This window comes from Schistocerca gregaria, chromosome 7 (assembly GCF_023897955.1).
Source record: "Schistocerca gregaria isolate iqSchGreg1 chromosome 7, iqSchGreg1.2, whole genome shotgun sequence".
In the NCBI taxonomy this organism is placed as follows: Eukaryota; Metazoa; Arthropoda; class Insecta; order Orthoptera; family Acrididae; genus Schistocerca; species Schistocerca gregaria.
The window spans coordinates 45,615,613-45,639,228 of NC_064926.1; the positions used below are offsets into that span (position 1 = coordinate 45,615,613).

The 23,616-nt window shown below is 39.5% G+C and overlaps 1 protein-coding gene across 1 annotated transcript in view; it reads left to right on the forward strand.

Moving 5' to 3' along the window:
* The window catches only part of LOC126281836 (cationic amino acid transporter 3-like), a 129,033-nt gene that overhangs the window by 50,908 nt on the left and 54,509 nt on the right, over window positions 1-23,616 (forward strand). Inside the window, exons 6-7 of the mRNA XM_049981086.1 lie at window positions 12,359-12,514; window positions 12,633-12,757. Coding sequence (XP_049837043.1) covers window positions 12,359-12,514; window positions 12,633-12,757 — 281 coding nt within the window. The remainder of the gene's footprint in view (window positions 1-12,358; window positions 12,515-12,632; window positions 12,758-23,616) is intronic.

Below are 23,616 nucleotides of genomic sequence, written 5' to 3' on the forward strand. Positions count from 1 at the left end.
TTACCGATAATGGTGCCACTAAAGCAGAGTTACTAAATAAAGTTTTCCATAATTCCTTCACAAAAGAAGACAAAGTAAATATTCCAGAATTTGAAACCAGAACAGCTGTTAATATGAGTGACATAAAAATAGATATCTTAGGTGTTGCAAAACAACTCAAATCACTTAAGAAAGGCAAGTCTTCCAGTCCAGATGGTATACCAATCAGGTTCCTCTCAGAGTATGCAGACACAATAGCGCCTCTCTTAGCAATGATATACAACTGCTCACTTGACAAAAAGTCTGTTCCTAAAGACTGGAAAGTTGCACAAGTCACACCAATATTCAAGAAAGGAAATAGGAGTAACCCATTGAATTACAGGCCCACATCACTGACCTCAATTTGCAGTAGAATTTTGGAGCAAATACTGTACTCGAACATTATGAATCACCTTGAAGAAAATGATTTATTGATACATAACCAACACGCATTCAGAAAATATTGTTCTTGTGCAACACAGCTAGCTCTTTATTCCCATGAAGTAATGAGTGCTGTTGACAAGGGATGTCAGATCGATTCGATATTCCTAGGTTTCCAGAAGGCTTTTGATACTGTTCCTCACAAGCAACTATTAATCAAATTGCATGCATATGGAGTATTGTCTCAGTTGTGTGACTGGGTTCGTGATTTCCTCTCAGAGAGGTCACAGTTCGTAGTGATAGATGGTAAATCATCCAGTAGAACAGAGGTGATATCTGGCATTCCGCCAGGTAGTGTCATAGGAACTCTGCTGTTCCTGAATTACATAATGGTCTAGGTGATAATCTGAGTAGCCCCATTAGATTGTTTGCAGATGATGCTGTAATTTACCATCTAGTAAAATCATCAGATGATCTATTCTAATTACAAAATGATCTAGAGAGAATATCTGTATGGAGTGAAAAGTGGCAATTAGCACTAAACAGAAAAAAGTGCGAAGTCGTCCACACAGAGACTAAAAGAAATCGGATAAATTTTGGCTATGTGATAAATCGCACAGATCTAAGGGCTGCCAATTCGACTAAATACCTAGGAATTATAATTACGAGCAACTTAAATCAGAAAGACCACATAGATAATATTGTGGGGAAGGCAAAACAAAGGCTCCACATTGTTGGCAGAACACTTAGAAGATGCGACAAACCCACTAAAGAGACAGCCTACATTACACCTGTCCATCCTCTGCTGGAATATTGCTGTGTGGTATGGGATCCTTACCAGGTAGTATTGACGGAGGACATCAAAAAAGTGCAAAGAAGGGCAGCTTCTTTCATGCTATCACGAAATAGGGGTAGAGTGCCACTGACATGATACGCGAGTTGGGCTCGCAGCCACGGAAACAAAAGCAGTTTTATTTGTGGCGAGATCTATTTACGAAATTTTAATCACCAACTTTCTCTTCTGAGTGCGTAAATATTTTTTTGACACCCACCTATGTAGGGAGAAATGATCATCATAATAAAATAAGAGAAATCAGAGCTCGAATGGAAAGATTTACCGTATTTACTCGAATCTAAGCTGCACTCGAATCTAAGCCGCACCTGGAAAATGAGACTCGAAATGAAGGAAAACAAAATTTCCTGATTCTAAGCCGCACCTGAAATGTGAGACTCGAAATTCAAGGACAGAGAAAAGTTTTAGGCAGCATCTCCAAATCGAAACAGAGTTGGTCCATTGTAATATGAGACACAATTTAGATCGAATGAATGACGATGCAGCTACAGTAGTTTGGTTCGAGTCGTAAGCTTAGCAGTTAAGCTTTACCAGGTAGCCATTGCTATGCGTCTGGCGCTCCGTCCTTATTTATACGGGTACCCTTCCTTTTTTACGTGCTTCGTCTGGTTTGAATAGATTGTTTATTTTTCTTTGATCTGATAAGTGCCGTTCTCTTTGTTATAGGTGTTTATGACACTCTAAGCTGGATATGCATTACTATACTGCGTCATGCAGTGGTTGTCGCATTCTGATAATGAGTGTTTACGGCCTGTCGCCGCTCGCGGCATGGCTTGCTTTTCTGCACGCTGCCGCCGCTTACAATTAAACGAAAAAAAGAGAGAGGAATCGTCTCATTAGCGAAACAATGGTAATAGACTGCTATTTGTTGTTACTTACACTGCTGCTTTCTTTGATAATGATCAACAAGAACCAAATAATGGACTGCTTGTGGTAGATGATGTTCTGAACGAGAGTTCAGCGAAAATTTTTCTCCGTGTGAAAATCTTTGGAGACGCCTCTTTAGTACATTACATTCTGCACAGAAATTAGAGTCATTTTAGATTTAAAAATATGGTCAATTGCCGTGCTTCATTTCTAACTGTATCACTATTAGGCATAAGAATAATACGATTATAAACATGACATTATATGTATATTCTTCCGGGTTTGCTGTTGGCTCACTCCAGTTTTGAAGTTTATTAGGCAGACAGGATTTAACTGAGATCGCAGCAAACACGAAAGAATACATGGAAAAAGCTTATATTCGTATTATTCTTATGGTGAAGAGAATACTGCATGTGATTCACAATTCATAGAAGTTCCTATTAGCAACAATCTCTTCTCACAGGTAGCAAAAAATTCAGAACGTAGAGTTGGCCATATTGACAAACATCCCAAACAGTCTTGCCAGTCAGATTTTCGTAGTACATTGAAATGCTGCCACATTCGAAATTGTACAATATGGAATTTGTATTTTCGTCGTTGGATAATGTATGAAAAGGCAGTGGTCAAAACTCGGGGTGGAGAAAAAAGCTCATCCTCCAACTTTTTTTAAAAAAAATGTATTTACTGTCGCAGCGGTTTTGGCGCCAGTGTTTATTTTTGTGCCTGCAAAGCATGCCTATCTAGCGCCTACATATATTCAACTGCAGAAGTTAGTTGTGGCGGCACCTACCAACATTTTTCAGAACTTCCACTTACTTTGCACTCGATTCTAAGTCGTAGGCTGTTTTTTGGATTACAAAAACCGGAAAAAAGTGCGGCTTAGATTCGAGTAAATACGGTAGGTGTTCCTTTTTCCCACGCACTATTCGAGAGTGAAATGGTAGAGAAGTAGCATGAAAATGGTTAGATGAACCCTGTGCCAGTAACTTAAGTGTGAATTGCACAGTAACTATGCAGTTGTAGATGTTGATAACATGAACTCGCACGTGTTTACACCTCAAAATTTAAGAATAAATATACAATGAAATAATAACACAGGGGCAAATCAGCGTATTGTTGACGTAAGTTCCAACCTGTATCTGGTCAATGGGACAGGAAACAAGAAAAGTCCTGTGTCAAGGGCCAGAATCCAGGATGTCACAGAACAATACTTGGCCCATATATAAATAAAATAATCACTTATAGAAAAATATCACCTATTATCGATTGGTTACTTGCGGAAAAGGAAAATTTAGAAAAAATGCAGCACAAACCAATTGTAATTGGAAGAATAGGAAATGTTTTTGTTATTGTGGTCTTCAGTCTTGAGACTGGTTTGATGCAGCTCTCCATGCTACTCTATCCTGTGCAAGCTTCTTCATCTCCCAGTACCTACTGCAACTTACATCCTTCTGAATCTGCTTAGTGTATTCAGCTCTTGGTCTCCCTCTATGATTTTTACCCTCCACACTGCCCTCCAATGCTAAATTTGTGATCCCTTGATGCCTTAGGACATGTCCTACCAACCGATTCCTTCTTCTAGTCCTTTGCTGTGAGTACCGGCGTGAGTCGTGCTTCGGTAGCTCAGATGGTAGAGCACTTGCCCGCGAATGGCAAAGGTCCCGAGTTCGAGTTTTGGTCGGGCACACAGTTTTAATCTGCCTGGAGAGATATCGTCCCGTATGCGTAGGCAGACAACGTGCTCATTTTGCAAAAGCAAATTATTTTACTTCTGTGAACCTGATGGGTGGGTACTGGCAGGTGAAATTAGCTAAAGAATCTAGACCTTATAATGAATTCCTATATGACAGAAAGACATACCAGTTTAAAGTTTTGCCATTTATGTTACACATATCAGTATGATATCAGTGATTATAACAGCAGTAGATCAAGCATTATGGAGGAAGTTGTTATAAGAGCTCTTGATTTAAGTAGATGATATACTGATTGTTTCAGAAACCTGGGAGGAACATTGTGATTTACTTGCAAGAGCACTAGAGAAATTCTATAGCTAGGGAATAACTATTAAGCTCGCTAAGTCACATTTTGGGTGAGAGGAACTAAAATTGTTGGGACATCTCATTGGAATAAGAGGAATTAAGCCAGATCCAGAATGCATTAGAGTGATTAAAGACTGTCAACATCCACAGAATGTGAAACAGTTATGTACATTGTTAGGATTAGTGGGATTTTATAGATGATATATACAAGGACAAGTCATGAATAATCCATATCTACTATCGGTATTAAAGCAAAAGGCGAAATGGATATGGGATGAAAATGCAGAAAAGGCATTCCAGGAAGTAAAGGATACCCTAGTCAATGCTACTATTTTAAACCATCTAAGTCTTTTTGTACCATTTGGCATCACAACAGATGCATCAGAATATGGCCTAGCAGCAGAAGTATTTTAAGGGAAATTGGACCCAGAAGATGGAGAACATAAAACCATTACTTTTGCTAGTCGCAGCCTAGACAAACATGAGCTGAATTATACAGCAACGGAGAAAGACTTAATTGCTGTGGTACGGAGCTTAAAGAAATTTGAAACACTGATTTGGGGTTCAGATATCGTTCTTTGTACAGATCACCAAGCATCAATATTGTTAATGGAAAGTCACCTATTACGTAGGAGGCTCATGAGGTGGGTATTGTTTTTACAACAGATACAAATAGTATACATCAAGGGAACATTAAAGTGTGTACCAGATACTTTATCATGATTGCCATTAGGAATGAGTAATTCTCAGAGATAAGCTGGACCAGGAATGATTTTTAATATGAATTTTATGAAAATTAGCTATACGAGAGACGAACTATGTATGTTAGCCTTATTAGCTAACACACATAAGGCAAGGAATAATGGACAAAGAAGAGTTAAATCTTAAAATGTTTAAGTATGAGATAAATTAGTTACCACCCACAGAAGACAAACTTTTGACAGTGATCAATCAAGTGTTGTTTTGGAGAGAGAATACAAATACATCATGTTGGAAATTATGTGTACCTGAGTGTGCACATATAAATAAAATAGAAAGAAACTTCCACATGGAAAAAATATATTAAAAACAAAGATTCCAAGACTTACCAGGCGGGAAAGCGCCGGCAGACAGGCACATGAACAAAACACACAAACACACACACAGAATTACTAGCTTTCGCAACCGATGGTTGCTTCTTCAGGAAGGAGAGGGAAAGACGAAAGGATGTGGGTTTTAAGGGAGAGGGTAAGGAGTCATTCCAATCCCGGGAGCAGAAAGACTTCTCTTAGGGGAAAAAAAGGACAGGTGTACACTCGCACACACACACACACACACACACACACACACACACACACACACACACACACACATATCCATCCGCCAATGGATATGGATATGTGTGTGTGTGTGTGTGTGTGTGTGTGTGTGTGTGTGTGTGTGTGTGTGTGTGTGCGTGCGAGTGTACACCTGTCCTTTTTTTCCCCTAAGGGAAGTCTTTCCGCTCCCGGGATTGGAATGACTCCTTACCCTCTCCCTTAAAACCCACATCCTTTCATCTTTCCCTCTCCTTCCTGAAGAAGCAACCATCGGTTGCGAAAGCTAGTAATTCTGTGTGTGTGTTTGTGTGTTTTGTTCATGTGTCTGTCTGCCGGCGCTTTCCCGCCTGGTAAGTCTTGGAATCTTTGTTTTGAGTGTGCACATAATTATTTAATTTGGTTTATACATAAAGGTTATGGACATTTTGGAATAAGGATATCATTTTAAACACTTAGGTAAGAAAGTTGTTAGAATTCTATGGACATGTTAAGTCTGTCAAAAGGTGAAGGAAAATAATAAAGGAACACATTGCACAATGTATCCTATAATACCTAGAGCTTTACATGATTTAACAGCTTTGGATTCTTATGGACCATTATCACCAAGTCAGGGAGGTGTCAGATATGTTTACATTATATTAGAGAGTTGGTCTAAATGTATTACATTATATCTAATTAAACAAGCTAAAACAGATACAGTTATAAACTGTATGCACAAATATTTTGTAGAGGTAGAAAAACCTAAGAGATTATTAATGGATAATGGTTCACAGTTTGTGAGTCAATCATTTAAAGAGTTTCTAACTTTGGAGAGCATAAGGCATGTCACGATATCAAAATATAATCCAAAATAGAATCTGTGAGAAAGAGTTATCGAGGAAATAGGATATTTGTGCAGAACTTACTGTTCACCAAGACATACAACTTGGGCAAAATTAGTGCCAGAATTTCAAATGGTTTTGAATGAACTTCCCCATTTGTCTATGGGATTGTCTCCCATATAAATATTATGAAGAAAATTTATAGGGGAACCACTATTAAAATTCTTCAAATGGCCAGAGGTACAACAGGAAAAAAGTGCTAACTTGGACAAAATAGTAGAAAATCAATTGCATATATCAGCTAATAAAAGATTATAAAATTATAATACATCAGCAATAAACCCAACATTTGAAATAAACAATCTTGTGTTGGTAAACGAAGAACATCATGGTTCTAATCTTAAAAAGGAAATGCAGAAATTTTTTCTAAAATATGGAGGACCATTTAAGAATATGGATAGTCCACACCCAAAAGCATACTATTTAATTGACCCACATACTGGTCAGGAGAAAGGTTTGTATAATGCTGACAAACCAAAGAAATATAATCCAACAGTTCACTAAATAAACTTAAAAAAATTATATATTAAATAAAAAACATGCTGTGACTTCCCAAATGGGAAAGTGTTGTTAGATAGACACAATAAAAAACACACACACACACACACAAGTATCAAGCTTTCGCAACCCACAGTTGCTTCATCAGGAAAGAGGGAAGGAGAGGGGAAGATGAAAGGATGTGGGTTTTAAGGAAGATGGTAAGGAGTCATTCCAATCCCGGGGGCAGAAAGATTTACCTTAGGGGGAAGAAGGGACAGGTATACACACACACACAAACACATATCCATCTGCACATATACAGACACAAGCAGACACATGTAAAGGCAAAGAATTTGGGCAGATATGTCAGTCGAGGCGGAAGTACACAGGCAAAGATGTTGTTGAGTGACAAGTGATGTATGAGGGGCGGCAACTTGAAAGTAGCGGAGGTTAAGGCCAGGTGGGTAACGGGAAGAGAGGATATATTGAAGGGCAAGTTCCCATCTCCAGAGTTCTTGCCCATAAAAAGTTATGTTGGAGAGATTATGTAAATGCAGCTTTAAGATGTAAGAGTAGGATGAAAATAATAGAATTGTTAGCAAAAATGTGTATGTAACTAGATACTTAGGCACGAGATCTCTTGTCTGGGTGCTGGGATATGTAGTTTTTTTGGATATTTGTAAACATCCCAACACACCATTGGAAAGCCATTGACAAGAAATGCTCATGACTAAGTTGAATAAGGATAAATGCAGTGGGAAAGGGAAACTGTGTGTTTTCCTTTCTTGTATGCAGTGAATGTGGAGCAGCCATGGAGCCGGCAAGAAGGGGACCAGTATAAATGGTATTACAAACACTAGTCATCCAGGAGTCATTTGTGCCATGGTGCAGCAAGTGTCTTAGTCTTAGAGCCATAGAGTAAATGACACACCAACATGGGCGTAGTGAACAATTGAACAGCAGTACTTGTTTATATGAGTTTCTCTCTTAGGTCCTAAAGCATGCATGTACAGACGTTTTTGAAAGTACTCTCAAGAGAGTGATATTACTGTAGCAATTGTTTGTTGTGTTGTTAAAAGAAATAGTGAAAATGTTGGGCAAAATATACCCCTGTTTGTGAGGAGTATGGCTATTTATTTAGTAGCGCAACAGAGAGAACTTGCGGAAGCATTCCAGGAATCTTCACCACAGTTGGATTGACAGGGAGGTGGCACAGAAGGATCTGGACCACCAAACAACTACGCTGAGAAGAGAGGATAGAGGTAATACTACTTTCATCTGGCAGTGTATTAGGGTCGGCAAAATATTCCCCAGTTATATTGGCATGGGGTGCGACTTTGCACTAGTGCTGGTATAAGACCCGCCACAAAACCTACAAAATATACATAAGCAGGAGAAGAGGGAAAAATACAGCCCAAAGTCCAGGTATGTTCCTCTGTTGAGACATTGTGGAATAATTACTGGTCAAAGTATGTGGTCATCAAGAATTCCTGCCCACACATTTATGCTGAATCTATACTGATTAGATGCCTCAACCATTCCCCGAGGATTGTCTGTAGCCCAAAAATGATGATTATGCAAATTGATGATTCCATTTCTAGTAAAGGTTGCTTCATCAGTAAAGAGAACTGATGAGAGAAATCTTATAATTGTGATGGTTTGGTGCAAAAACCATCCAAAAAATCCTTCCCATAGAGGGAAGATAATCTGTGCACTCATTGCAGGTGATAGGAATGCAAGATACTTATAATAGTACTTTGGCTTACATGATGTTGATGGGCCACTTCGCTGGAGCTTGTACTAGGGTTTGTCTCAACATCCTGTAGGACCCAGTCCTCCAAATCTGGTGCAAGCATAGTCCACCTCCCCCCTGTATGTTTATTTGGCTGATAGGATCCATGCTCACAGAAAAACTCAAAAAGAGCTTGAAATGTTGTGTGATGTGGTTGGCGTCCATGAGGGTACTTGTTTTGGTGTAGCTGTGCTACCTCTCGACTCTTTCTGTCTCCTTAGCCTACATAAACACCATCTTGGCTTTTTCCAACATGAATATTTTGCTGCTTATAGTACAATGCATCAGTCACACAGCTTGCAGTACACAAGGAACAAGCAGCATGTGGTCAGAGGAACTTTCATTCATCAGCATCATCTAGAGTGCCAATGATGCTTTTACAATCACATGTTCAGAAAAGCATTGTTGGAATGGTAGATGATACTGATAAATGAAGGTTCCTCTGACCATGGTATCAAGAGAGAGAGAGAGAGAGAGAGAGAGAGAGAAAGAGAGAGAGAGAGAGAGAGAGAGAGAGGTGTCTTCTCATTGCTCCACTGCAGTTGACTCCTCCCATCAATTTCTTAAGTGATGACAGGGCAGAGAACACTGTGATTCTCTTGTAACATTAAAACTCAAAGAAAATTTCAGGTGTTTACAAATTTATTTGACATTACGTCACACATTTCTGCTCTAACCTCATATGGTACTGGCCTCCCACATGATTTTGCATGGGTCTTATATTCTCTCCTTAATAATTCAGACATTGTTGCATATAATAATTTCATTAATTACAATCACAGAAGTTGTTCAAAATTACATAAAATTCTATCATTTGAAAATTACAATTCAAATACCTGAAATAAGATACAAAGTCAAATACATATTTGTCATTTTCATGGAAAAATAAGTGAAATGATTCAGGTAAATGATACTGATTACATTTTTATTAACTGCACTGAAACTTCACTATTCCAAGAATTCCTACCTATCATGTTTCCTGCTTCAAACATGTGTACATTATTTTTAGTGTACACAGAATTTCAGTAAATGATTCAGTATCCTAAATAAACACTTTGCTTACATTGTCAACTAGTTTTGTACCATGATTTGCAGTATCTACAAAGTAATTAGATGCCATTATGTTGAACAATAGCATAGCATGTTGATTGAATGACAGAGTTGTTACTGGTTTGTGACATTATAAAACGCAGTATATTTTGTTAATAAAATAGAAAGAAACTTCCACATGGGAAAAATATATTAAAAACAAATATTCCAAGACTTACCAAGCGGGAAAGCGCCGGCAGACAGGCACATGAACAAAACACACAAACACACACACAGAATTACGAGCTTTCGCAACTGGCAGTTGCTTCGTCAGGAAAGAGGGAAGGAGAGGGAAAAATGAAAGGATGTGGGTTTTAAGGGAGAGGGTAAGGAGTCATTCCAATCCCGGGAGCGGAAAGACTTCCCTTAGGGGAAAAAAAGGACAGGTGTACACTCGCACACACACACACACACACACACATATCCATCCGCACATACACAGACGTCTTTCCGCTCCCGGGATTGGAATGACTCCTTACCCACATCCTTTCATTTTTCCCTCTCCTTCCCTCTTTCCTGACGAAGCAACTGCCAGTTGCGAAAGCTCGTAATTCTGTGTGTGTGTTTGTGTGTTTTGTTCATGTGCCTGTCTGCCGGCGCTTTCCCGCTTGGTAAGTCTTGGAATCTTTGTTTGCAGTATATTTTGTGCTTCTTTTGTTATCCAGTTGTCTGTATATGAAAAGTCCTAATTGCAACTAAGAAAATTGGATGATACATGTTCCTACCAATGGATGGATGTAATATTAGCCAATACTTTGCCACAAACATGTTGAAAATCATATTGCAGAGGTCAAAAGGTGAAATTACATACATGGGTCCTACCTAGTGACTTAACAGTCAATCAAGTGATCCAAATTAGCTTCTAAATCTTATAAAAATGAGCTGTTATATTTCAATTAGGTGGGTAGTTTGTATATCTACTGAGGAGGTACTGACAGAACTAAGGAGACAAGAAATTTGTGGCGCACCTTGACTAAAAGAAGGGATCAGTTGATAAGACACATTCTCAGACATCAAGTGATCACCAGTTTAATATTGGAGGGAAGTGTGGGAGTAAAACTCATAGAGGAAGGCCAAGAGATAAATACTGTAAGCAGATTCAACAGAATGTAGGTTGCAGTAATTATTCAGAGATGAAGAGGCTTGTTCACAGAGCAAGATAGAATAGCATGAAGGACTATATCAAACCAGTCTTTGGACTAAAGACCACAATAACAACAAGAATTTTGGATGTAAACATTCAGACAGCAGTAATGTGGATAAAAATGTGCGGAAGTTATGACAGATGGATGGAAAAAGATTTCTATGCAAAGGAGGTGTTATGAAGGGAACTTGAAAAAGTGAGAAATTACATGGAACAGAAGCAGGAATTGGTGTAGTATGAATATTGAAGAGACTTGAGACACAAATAATTCAATAGAAAATTATAAGCATGATTATTGAAACCAAAGTCTTTGATTTCCAAGGGAAAAGAACTTGTAATCAGAGGAGAAAGTGGTAAATCTACTGTTGTATATCACTATTATATTACTTTATTGCTTATTCTAAAATAAATAAATAAAAGAAAGAATTGTATATTCTTACAATTATTGTTTATTTAGTATATTCTGCTAAGAACTTTCCATCAGCAGAATGTAGATGTGTCTATTCATTAAATTCTATAACTTAATCTTCATGGAGACTTGAGAGGTTTAAGCTCAGTCAATTGAATAGAAAACAATAATATATATCTTTATTATTTCTGAAATTTTTAATTGTTCTGATGAATATCTGTGACATTTCATCTTACTTGTTCTTTCCTTTTGATCTAAATTTGAAGTTAATTGATTCCAAATGTTTTCTGGCAGCTACCCTGAACATCTGTATTCTAACTGGTTAAATGCAGCTACTTTTAGATACGATGAAAGAAAAAACTGCTCTTTGAAAAAAGCTATTGCTCTTCCTCTTATATTATTAAGCTGGTTGTATGTTGACAGAACCAAATAAATAAGACAACTGGCATGTATTTTGTACACTTTTTATGTTATGGTGTCAAATTCATCTAGAGACAACTGTAAAATTATGAGACAGAATTGTTGGCCAGTAATTATCTACAGGAGGTGAAATGAAACTTCCTGACAGATTAAATCTGTGTGCCAGACTGAGACTCGAACTCAGAACCTTTGCCTTTCGTGGGCAAGTGCTCTACCACCTGGGCTACCCAAGCTCACTGCTTCATGTTTGGGTAGCTCAGCTGGTAGAACACTTGCCTGTGAAAGGCAAAGGTCCTGAGTGACACAGTTTTAATCTGTCAGGAAGTTTCATATCAGCGCACACTCTGGTGCAGAGTGAAAATCTTATTCAGGAGATGAAAAGTTTAGCACCATGAATAGACAGGTACAAAAGTATTAGAAACAGTACTAGCTTACAGAACTATTAGGAGTAGCTCTTTCCTCAGAGAGAAAAGAGGGATAGCTTGAGGCAGATTGAAAAGGAAGGGAAGCTAGCTCAGACCATATGATGAGCACCCACCTGTTGGGAGGACATCCTTTTGTATGTGTCTACGAGCAGTGTTAAAAATTTGACCTCCTGAATGTAACTTGTGGCCACAATTACTTCTCATAATTTTATGGTTTTTATGATATTGGATGATTTTGTAGTTAGGTATTTATTTGTTTCAGCTGATATAAATAATTGGCAAATACAAGAAAACCAAGTACCTGAAGGTACTGAGGGAGGAAAGGGTGGTTTCATGCCTTTTGGAATTTTGGGGATACTCAAAGGAGCAGCAATATATTTTCAAGCCTTTATTGGATTTGACAGTGTTGCTTCAACAGGTATGTTTAACTATTGCTAATGACAAAGAGAGAGAGAGAGAGAGAGAGAGAGAGAGAGAGAGAGAGATAATGAAAATAAAATTATTCCAGTATGCTATGTATCTCTCTCTTGTTTCAGGGGAAGAAGTCATAAATCCACAACACAACATTCCCATGGCTAGTATGATATCTTTGATGACTGTCTTCTGTGGTTATTTTGGAGTGTCAGGTGTGATAACTTTGATGATTCCTTACTATTATCAGGCAAGTGCTATTGAACACCATTGCTTTGTTTAATTTCGTGACGATACTTCAAAAAGTGTATTGCCCTAACAACATATCTGTAAATTTAATACTGAAAACTTGGATGTGTGAACTCATTTTAGGGTATAGGGAGAGTGATGGACAATGCTTGCACAATGAAATTAAATAAATCTTACATTCAGTCACTGTCTGCATCATGTCCCATAAATCCCACCATGAAGGTAATCTTCTGCAATAGGGAATGAGACTAGTTGTACATTAAAAGGTAAAAGCAGTTATTGCAGGCTACTTCTCTCAAATGCACTAACAGCAAGTTACTACTAGTTATAATATCCTCACAGTGCTATTTACGGAAATTAAATCCAGGTTACATTTTAAAAACAAAAAATGAGCTTAAAGTCAGGATACTATGTATCTTTAGGATAGTAGGAACTCTGAAAAAAAAAAAATCAGCTCTTTTTGGTAAGAGCCCTCTACTTCACTCCGTTGCTGTTTTCATCTACTAATTCTTCATATCACAATATTATGGAAATGAAAGTTGCTACTCTCCATACAGAGGAGTGCTAAGTCACTGATAGGCACAACAAAAAGACTGTCACAAATAAAGCTTTCAGCTAGTAAGGCCTTCATCAGAAAAATATGACTCTCTCTCTCTCTCTCTCTCTCTCTCTCTCTCTCTCTCTCTCTCTCTCTCTCTCAGGCAAATGCAACTCCCACACACTACTGCAGCCTCAGGCAACTGAGTGTGGTTACAGTTGCCTGTGACTGCAGTCGTGTGTGTGTGTGAGAGAGAGCTGCGTTGTGTGTGTGTGTGTGTGTGTGTGTGTGTGTGTGTGTGTGTGTGTGATTTATTTTTGACAAATGCCTTATTGGCTGAAAGCTTTATTTGTGACAGTCATTTCATTGTACCTAACTGCAACTCGGCATCTCCACTATATAGTGAGTAGCAATTTTCCTTTTCAAAATATTGTTACATTGCACCCGGGGTTTTTTGAATGTCTGTGAACATAAAATTTCATGCCTAGTGTCTGCTGGCAACCTTTTAATGATTTTGCACCAAAATACAAAACCCCATTCCGTACTCTAGAGAAGGATGTAGAGCATATATAGATTTTTTTTACATTTATTACTGTAGTTTTAAATTTCTTAGTTGATTCTATAGCCATTATTATTATTATTATTACTAAGCACATATAGCACTAAGGAGTAATATAATTATCATAAGTGCCTGAAGAGTCTTCTTTATGATGATTTGTTATGAACTGTACAGATAAGTATGGAATGAAAGTAAATAAAATATAGCATCATTTCCACTACAAGATCATGACAATGTGTCACAAATAGTTTCACATGGAGGACATGGCTGATGCATATGCAAAGAGTCACAGGTCAGATTAACGAACAACTGTGGGGAGCATGGGAAAACATCAATGGGGATGATGAAGGATCTAGAGAAGAAAAAAACAGAATGAAGATATGAGGGAATTAGGGTGGAATGGAAAAGTAATAAAGGTAGCATAAATCAGGACTGATGAAAGGAGGATGGAACAAGCCACTAATGGAAAATGGAATAGAGTTCTGTGGTAGATAGGTATTAAGTGGGACTGAAGCCAAGAAGTTACAAGAATAGAAGAAGTACTGCATGCTGAGATCCCACTTGTACAATTCAAAAGAGTTGATGATGAAGTGGGATAGTAGGTGGAGAAAGGATCTACATGTCTTGAACTGTGAAACAGTTATTACAGTCAACCTATCAATCACCAACAATATCCCTACTTCAAAGTCTGTTATCAACTCCGCACATAAAAGTCCGTAACATTACCTGTGGCCACCAGTGGGTGCTACATATGGAATGACAAACTATCACTCAACCAGTATGCTGAAGGTACAGCAGAGGCATCTGAAGACCGACTCAGTGCTCCCCACCTTGCCTAGAAACAGATCTGCAAGACTTATCTCAGTATACTCCAACAAAGGTGTGTTCTTTCATCACTCAGGACTAAAACAACAGAATCAGCTTCTCTGCTGAAGTTTTCATTGCCTCTTTCAGTACCCTAAAAAGATGACTATCCACGCCATTATTCCTCCTATCACTTCCAAAGTGATATTCCACCATGCGCTCAATCTACGCAAAATCATCCTCCATCCCTATACCACGCTTGATGCCAGCCCCTGTACCATGGATCCTTTTCCATGAAAACCCCAGTTGTGAAACCTTTCATATACACCCACCTACAACTCAAATTCTATCTGTGTCACTGCCATTTCCTGTACCCCATCAGAGATAGGGCAACTGAGGAAACATCTACATTTTTGCTAACTTTATTGTTATCACTATACAGTACTTTGCTGCTTAAAGACTATCTATATATATGGACAGCCACTGCAAAACTGTGGCCCATCACCAACAGAACCAAGTAGTTGTAAAATATGGTGCTCAATGTAACTGATAGATGTTTAGTTGTTTTCTGATAGATCTCCAGTACAATTGTCTGATATAGTCATAGTTTTACCCTCCATTATTGGTAGGAAACTGAAACTGAGCTTAAGGCCATAAGTTACCTATGGCCCAGTTGAATCTCCACAGCTACTGCTAGCAGCTTCTGGTCACCACAAAGGGAAATCCAGGGACTATACATTTAGAGGCTTTTTTTTTTTTTTTTTTTTTTTTTTTTTTTTTTTTTTTTTTTTTTTTTTGTACTGAAGGTACTGATACTGAAAAATAAGTCATATAAATTTGTCTCCATACTTAGTATTGTTGATAGAGAGAAAAAAACACCTTCACAGATTCTGGAACTATGCCTTGAGGGGAGAGAGGAATAGGTTGGAAAATGTTATAATGAAAGGGCAGGTCACTCAGACCCAGGATGAGAGCAGCCCATTTGTTGTGAGGTTTGTGGAACTATGTATGAATGCTTAATAGTAACTACTATACAAGTAGTAGTGTATGACACTTTATTTTTGCACTTAGAACACAGCATAACATGCTCATGCACTTGTTGTCAACCCAAAACATAACAAGACAATCAGGCATCAAAGATGTTCAGTCCAAAGAGACAGCCATTGTGTATCGATAGTCACCATATAACACCCCACCCCCCCCCCCCCCCCTCCCCACTCTCCCACTCCCACCAAATTGGCATCAAAGAGGTTCAGTCCAAAGTGATAGCTATTGTGTATCAATATTCGCCACAGAAACGCCCCGCCCCCCAGCCACCCCTTCCCCACCTACCTCTCCCTCTCTCCTCCCCACCCCAGCAGTGTTGAGCACAGGGAAGTGACAGTCCAGTGGAGCTGAGGAGGTGACACCAGATCATCAGATCTTTTGTATGGAGGCTCAACCATTACGGTGGACACCCCAAAATTGTGGAACCCTCGAGGAGGATGAACAGGATGATCCACTCTAGTAATGATGGTCTAATAATAATGGTCATGATGGAGTGTTTTGCTGAAGGAGTGGGATGATGATGGTAAGGCATCTGCCTGTGTTGATGAACAAGTAGATATTGTCTTCATCTATGTCAGGCAGTGTGTTGAACATGCAAAGTAGCATCACACAGGTGGTGGAAGGATCCTCTGGAGAATGCAAGTGAATGAGGAGGACAAACAGCAGACAGTCACGCAGTTGAAGAGAAAAATCATCAGTGGGATATGCTGAGGTGTTGATGAATCTCGTGTTGCCTGAGTGAACAGAAGAGGGTGACAGCACAGCAGCAGGGGCACCCATGGATGTAGCAGTCAAGTGTGTTTCCCTGTCAAAATGGGTGAATAGCACAGCACACAAATCACTTTCACTGAGAGATGAAGCACACAGTACTGCACACACGTCACTTTCACTGAGAGGTGAAGCACATGGTGTCAGTTGATTGGTGCTATGGCGTAGGATGTCTGCACTGAATGAAGGCTTGGAAGAAGCCAAAGGGGAGAGAAGATAATCATTCAGAATCCATGCTGGTTTCACATAATTGAGTGACACCATATGGTGTTTGCCTTGGAGCCAAATGTTGATAGCATTCACAATAGAGGCAGCAACATTGTAGGGGCCTGAATATGGAGGACAAACGGTGAGCAAAAGAGAATTGTCACAAAGAATCACATACTCACAATGTGGCGACTCTTTGTGTAGGAAAACTGGGATGTAGAATGACAACTAGGAGGAGGTGGTCACATGCAGGCCATTTGTGAGCGCACATGCTTGACAAAGGAAGGCAGTTTGCTCAATGAAGGACAGGTGTCATCCCCAACAGACTTGGCTGGAAGAACAAGAGGTTCCCCATACAAGATCTCAACCAAAGTGATGTGTAGGTCATCTTTAAAAGCAATACAGATCCCTAAGAGGACCCACAGTAGTACATCTGCTCAAGAGGTGTCATGGTATATAGGAACAGTTTTTAGAGTCCTGTGCCAATGCTCAACCCATTGCTCCAAAGGTGGTATTCCAAAGTGTGAAATCTATTACAGCCATGTGAATCACGCAGTTTAGTGAAAAGTAATGACTCGAATTGCTGCCTCTGGTCAGTGATGCTGGAGGAGAGGCAGCCAAAATGTGCAAGTCAAGTTACTGTTGAAAACTTGCACCACAGAGTCAGCTGTAATATCAGATAGAGGGACCACTTCGCCCCACCTGGTTGTGCAATCAATAGTGGAGAGACATAAATCTCGAAAAGACATTTGCCAAGGAAGTTATATGATTCCCTGTAGAAATTAAATTTTTATTTATTTCACCAGCAATGGGCAGAAAATGATTGTTAAAAACTGTACATATATCTGATTTATCAGTAACAGAAATATTTTTACTATGAACTGACTTTATATCATTGACGTTGTGCTGATAACCAGACACTTCATTCACAACTGACCATATGGTTTTAATTTTATTCTGTGAATTAGCTATTCTGTTTCCATACCACATACTCTTTGCCTTCCTAATAACATTTTCAAGCACCTCACAATACTGTTTATAATGGTCTACTGTAGCTTGATTGCAACTACTTCTAACATTTTTTTATAATTCCTGCTTTGTTCTACAAGATATCCCTATCCCACTAGTCGGCCACCTGGGGTGCCTATTATTGATAGTACCCTGTTTAGAATGTTCTAATGGAAAGCAACTCTCAAAGAACATGAGAAATGTGTGAAGGAAAGCATTATATTTATCACCTATGCTATCGGCACTATAACATCCTGCCACTCTTATTCCTTGACAAGATTTTAAAAACTCTCTATATCTGTTGGATTAACTTTCCTACATAGTTGTGTAACACTTGTTTGAGTACAAAAGTCTTTTAGTATTAAAATTTGTGCATCATGGTCTGAAAGGCTGTTCACTGTTTTACTAACAGAATGCCCATCTACTAATGAAGAATGAATAAAAATATTGTCTATGGCTGAGCTACTGTTCCCCTGCAACCTAGTTGGAAAAAACACAATCTGCACCAGATCATATGAATTTAGGAAATCTTCCAACATCCTTTTTCGTGCACCGTCATATACAAAATTTATATTGAAGTCACCTCATATAACTAATTTCTGGTACTTCCTACAAAGTGAATCAAGAACCCTCTCTAGCTTGAGCAGAAACACTCTGAAGTTGGAGTTAGGGGACCAATAAACAACAACAATTAGAAGTTTAGTTTCAATAAATTCAACTGCCCCTGCACAGTATTCAGTGCAGTGTCATGATACATCTGTGGACTCAAATAGAATACTGTTTTTTATGTACATAGCCATTCCCCCACCCCACAAGGAACTCCTGTTATTCCTTTTATGTTGTAATTTCAAGTACTGGCATGTTCCATGACCTTGGAGATTTGCTCCTGAATTTTATCCTATGGAACTTGATGTGTAAATAAAATAAAATTAGTACCTACAACTGCCTGAAGGGGGTAAGGGTCCACTGAGGTAAATATGAAAATGGTGAAATCTGCCCTTAGGGAATAAGTCCGTAAGGAATGACTCAGAAGGCAGTACAGTTGAAGAGGAATGGACATCTCTGAAAAAGGCAATCACAGAAGCTGGAAAGAAAAGCCTCAGTACAAAGAGCAAAGAAGCTAATTCCAAGGAAACCATGGGTTACCGAAAAAATATTTCATTTGATCAATGAAAGAAGCAAGTCCAAAAATATGCAGTGTCACTGTAGAATGAAATAAACAGGAAGTGCAGGGAAACTAAGACAAAATGGCTTCATGAAAAAAGATTTGTTTGATGTGATAGAAGAAGAAACAGGAGTTCATTTAGAAGAGATAGGGGATCCAGTACTAGAATCAGAATTTAAGAGAGCTTTGGAGGACTTAAGATCAAATAACACAGAAGGGATGAATAACATTTGACAAGAATTTCTAAATAATTGGGAGAAGTGGCAACAAATTGACTATTCATGTTGGTGTGAAGAATGTATGAGTCTGGGGACATACCATCTGACATTCAAAAAAATATCGTCCACACAATTCCAAAGAATGCAAGAGCTGACAAGTGCAAGAATTATAAAACAATCAGCTTAATGGCTCATGCATGCGAGATACTGACAAGAACAATATACAGAAGAAAGGAAAAGAAAATTGAAGATGTGCTAGATGACGATCAGTTTGGCTTTAGGAAAGGTAAGGCCACCAGTGAGGGAGTTCTGTTGTAGTGATTCATAGTGAAAGCAAGACTAAAGAAAAATCAAGACATCTTCATAGGATTTGTTGACCTGGAAAAAGGGTTTGACAATGTAAAATGGTGCAAGATGTTTGAAATTCTGAGAGAAATATGCGTAAGCTACAGAGAGAGATAGGTAATATACAATATGTACATGAGTCAAGAGGGAATAATAAGAGTGGATGATCAAGAATGAATCAGATTAAAAAGGGTGTAAGACAATGGTGTAGTCTTCCCCCCCCTACTGTTCAATCTGTACATTGAAAAAGCAAGGATGAAATAAAAGAAAGGTTCAGGGGCGGAACTAAAATTCAAGGTGAAAGGATATCAGTGGTATGATTCGCTGATGACATTGCCATCCTGAATGAAAGTGAAGAAGAATTATATGATATACTGAATGGAATGAACAATCTAATGAATACAGAATAAATGGCTTGAGAGTAAAGTGAAGAAAGATGAAAGTAATGAGAATTGTCAGAAATGAGAACAGTAAGAAACTTAACATCAGCATTAATGGTTACAAAGAAGGTGAAGTTAAGGAATTCTGCCACTTAGGCAGCAAAATAACCAATCATGGATGGAGCAAGGAGGACATCAAAAGCAGGCTAGCCATGGAAAAGAAAGCATTTCCACCCAAGAAAAGTCCACTAGTATCAAACATAGGCCTTAATCTGAGGAAGAAACTACTGAGAATGTATGTTTGGAGCACAGAATGTATGGTAGTGAAACATGGACTATGGGAAAACTGGAACAGAAGAGAGTCAAAGCATTTAAGATGTGGTGCTACAGGCGAATGTTAAAAATTAGGTGGACTGATAAAATAAGGAATGAGGAGGTTCTGTGCAGACTCATAGAGGAAAGGAATATCTGGAAAACACTGATAAGGAGAAGGGACAAGATGATAGGACACCTGTTAAGACATCAGGAAATGACTTCCATGGTACTAGAGGCAGCTGTAGAGGGAAAAAACTGTAGAGAAAAAAACAGAGATTGGAATACATTCAGCAAATAATTGAGGATGTAGGTTGCCAGTGTTACTTTGAGATGTAGAAGTTGGCACAAGAGAGGAATTCATGGCATGCCACATCAAACCAGTCAGAAGACTGATGACCCAAAAATGGGATATCAAACTGACGTAATGGTGGTTGGTATGTTGGCAAGGGAGGCAGGCCCAGGCCCAAGTGTGGTAGTCCTTGCTAATGCTGCACCACATGAAATGCTCTGTGACCAACCTAGTAGTAGCCTTAATGGCAGTGTAGGCCAGATTATGTTAGACCAAACGGACTTGAAAGCAAAGTGCTGCAAGAACCAGAGGTCTGGGAGTACCCAAGGAGACATCACTTAAAATTGGAGATGCCAAGCCAGGGAGACAATGGGATTGTATGATCAGGCATGAAGAAGAGTTATTGATCAAGTCCTGCACATCTGCATCCAGAGGATGTTGCCTTGCGAGTTCATTCAGGTCAATGGCAGAAAAGACAGAACACACATGGAACATGTAGTCTGCCATGACATTGTCAGCCCCTTTAATGCAATGGATATCAGTTGCATATTGACATATGAGGCCCATATGGTAGAAATGGTGAGGGGATACATCAGGAGAGGGGTTGCAAATGGTGTTAGGTTGATGGGCTGTGAATATAGTGACTTCTCATCTCTTGATGTCCTTTTGGAAATAATGTATAGTGTTGTAAATGGTCAGGAGCTCCTTGTCAGAGGTGGACTACTTATGCTGGGAGGCTGGAAGTTCAATGGGGAAGAAACACAAAGGCTGAGAGAGATCACATATATGCAGCTGTAAGACACCTCCAATGGAGGTTTCACTTATATCAGTAGTGATTGATAGGTGAGCATCAGTGATAGGGTGTGACTGTATTTGTAAGGGCCATCTTGATGTTGTGGAAAGAGCACTTCATGTCTTCTAACCACTGAACCTTACAAGACCCAAAAGTGTTTTTCCAACCAAAGTGTCAGTTAAAGAGGCCTGAAGAGAGGCAGAATGCGGAATATGATGTTGAAAACACTCATCATCCCGAGAAACAATCTCAATTCTCAATAGGTTTCAAGGAGAGGGGGATTATTGATGAAATTGATGAGATCAGACATTGGGCTGATACCCTTGAGTGAGACAGAATGTCAAAGAAAAATAACGTAGGAGCATTGGAGTTGTGATTTTTCATGGTTGATTTCCACATCATGGTCAGAAAGGACTTATAGGACCTGTTGAAGATGGTGTTCAGGATCCTTAATGGAGGAACTGAAAACTTCCACATCATGACATTGCTAGGGTAAATCCTGAATATGGGGAATAGGGTAACTGTACAAGCATTCAGTTTGCTGTAGTTTTCACAGAGGCAGAAAAATTTCTTTTTGCAGCACCAGATGAATAGGGGATAGCCAGGTGTAATCAGAGGAGTGTACAATACCAGCATCTGACAGTTCCTGTTCTGCAGCCTCAGTGTGGTGTAACTTGGTAGCATTAATGCAATGAAATCTGTGGCAGATTGGGGGTCCATCTGTGATATGCAATCTATGCCATGTACTGTTAGTAATCATGCCAATCTGACATGCAGGGTCACTAGTTGAAAGTGAAGTCTGAGGCATGGCACATGAAATACAAAAAGGACTAAGGTCACTAACCTGAGAGACCAGTAGTAAAAGCAGACACAGTTTATCTGTCATGTCAATGATCTGTCGCCCCAAGGCGAAATCAGGTAGCTCATCTGAATCAAGAGGGGCGTGCAGACACCTCCAAAGCTGTGAAGGAGTTTTGTCTCCTAACACATCCACATAAATTAAGTAGTGAAAGGCATCTTCAGGAGAGCATGAGAGGCACTTGATTATAATCGACTAGTTGTTTCTGGACTTCAGGAAAGGAGGTGGGGAGAGCATGAAATCACTGATTATATCAGTATGTTCTTTTAGATGCGAGACAAGACACATGAAGTTTGTGTCATCACTGTGCACACCAGTTATGTTGAGGATGTTATCTACTGGTGTGAACAAAGTCTTCAAGAAGTCCATGGTGAGTAGAAGCTACTGAGGAAGTGTCCGACTTGTGCTGGTGTCAGCATTGGAGCACTGAGGGTAGAATAGAAGGATGATGAGGTAAGTTGTTGGCCCGGTGAAAAGTTGTTGGTAATATGCACGCTGTTCTCAAAGGAAACACACGGGAGTACTGATGTTATGGGTGGGCATAAAACAGAAGAAGGTATGATAGCGACTGGCCTGGTAGATGAGCTGTAGCCCAAGGTCTGTGCGGAGTCCATAAAAATGGAATAAGAAAATACTAACATGGCAGGCACAGGTAGGTGAAAAGTTGGCAGGTGCATGTGAAATGTGGGCAATGTGTTGAACAATGCAGGTGCGAGTGACTCTGGCCTAGAAAGTGGTACATTGCCCAAGGTCTCGGTGGCAGTCAGTGGAGGGTTGTGCAAAAGGCAATGCACAGCAGGCACAGAAGCAGAAAACAATGTAGTGATAGGAACAGATTCCAGCAAAGTTGCTATTCTGTCCAGCACAAAAGAAATGGCATTCCTGACCGGCGTATACCAATCTGGCATGGAGGGAGTGGTTAGGCCAGCAGGCAAGCTAGTGGTAGCAGTAACTATTTGTTTATTTCTTTCAAATAGTCTTTGTATGTTACTGACAGTACAGTTAGCTTTCTGCCGCTGAACAGTGTGTCAGCAGTGCACAAGTAGCAGCATTACTGCATTTACTAGGCAGTCTTGTATTTTAATAACCGTTTAAATTTTCTGTCAAATTGTTTGTGCTCTCTGTAGATTAGTTCAGACGTTCTTTGCATTACAGTATTTACCATGGATAGGGACTGTGACTGCTATGTTCATATGTGGGCTGAGTTGCCATCTCTTCGCTGCCAGCTTCAGGCAGTGTTGGCTTCGGTCACACAGCTTGAGGCCGTTGCCAATGGGCATCACTGTGGGGGTCCGGATGGGGGTTTGTCGGCGATGGCCAGCTCATCCTAGGCATAGCTAGATTGGACTATAGCTGTGGCTGCCCAGGATACTGCCCACATTGAGGCTGACCCCTCACCCGTGGTAGAGTGGGAGATCGTCTTGAGGTGTGGCAGGAGGTGAAAGACATCCAGAGGGCTGAACAGAAGGCCTCTCCAGTTTGTCTGCCGAACCAGTTTCAGGCTCTGTCTCCAGCTGGTACTGATCTTTGGCCGGACATGGCTGCTTGTCCTGTTCCAGAGGATG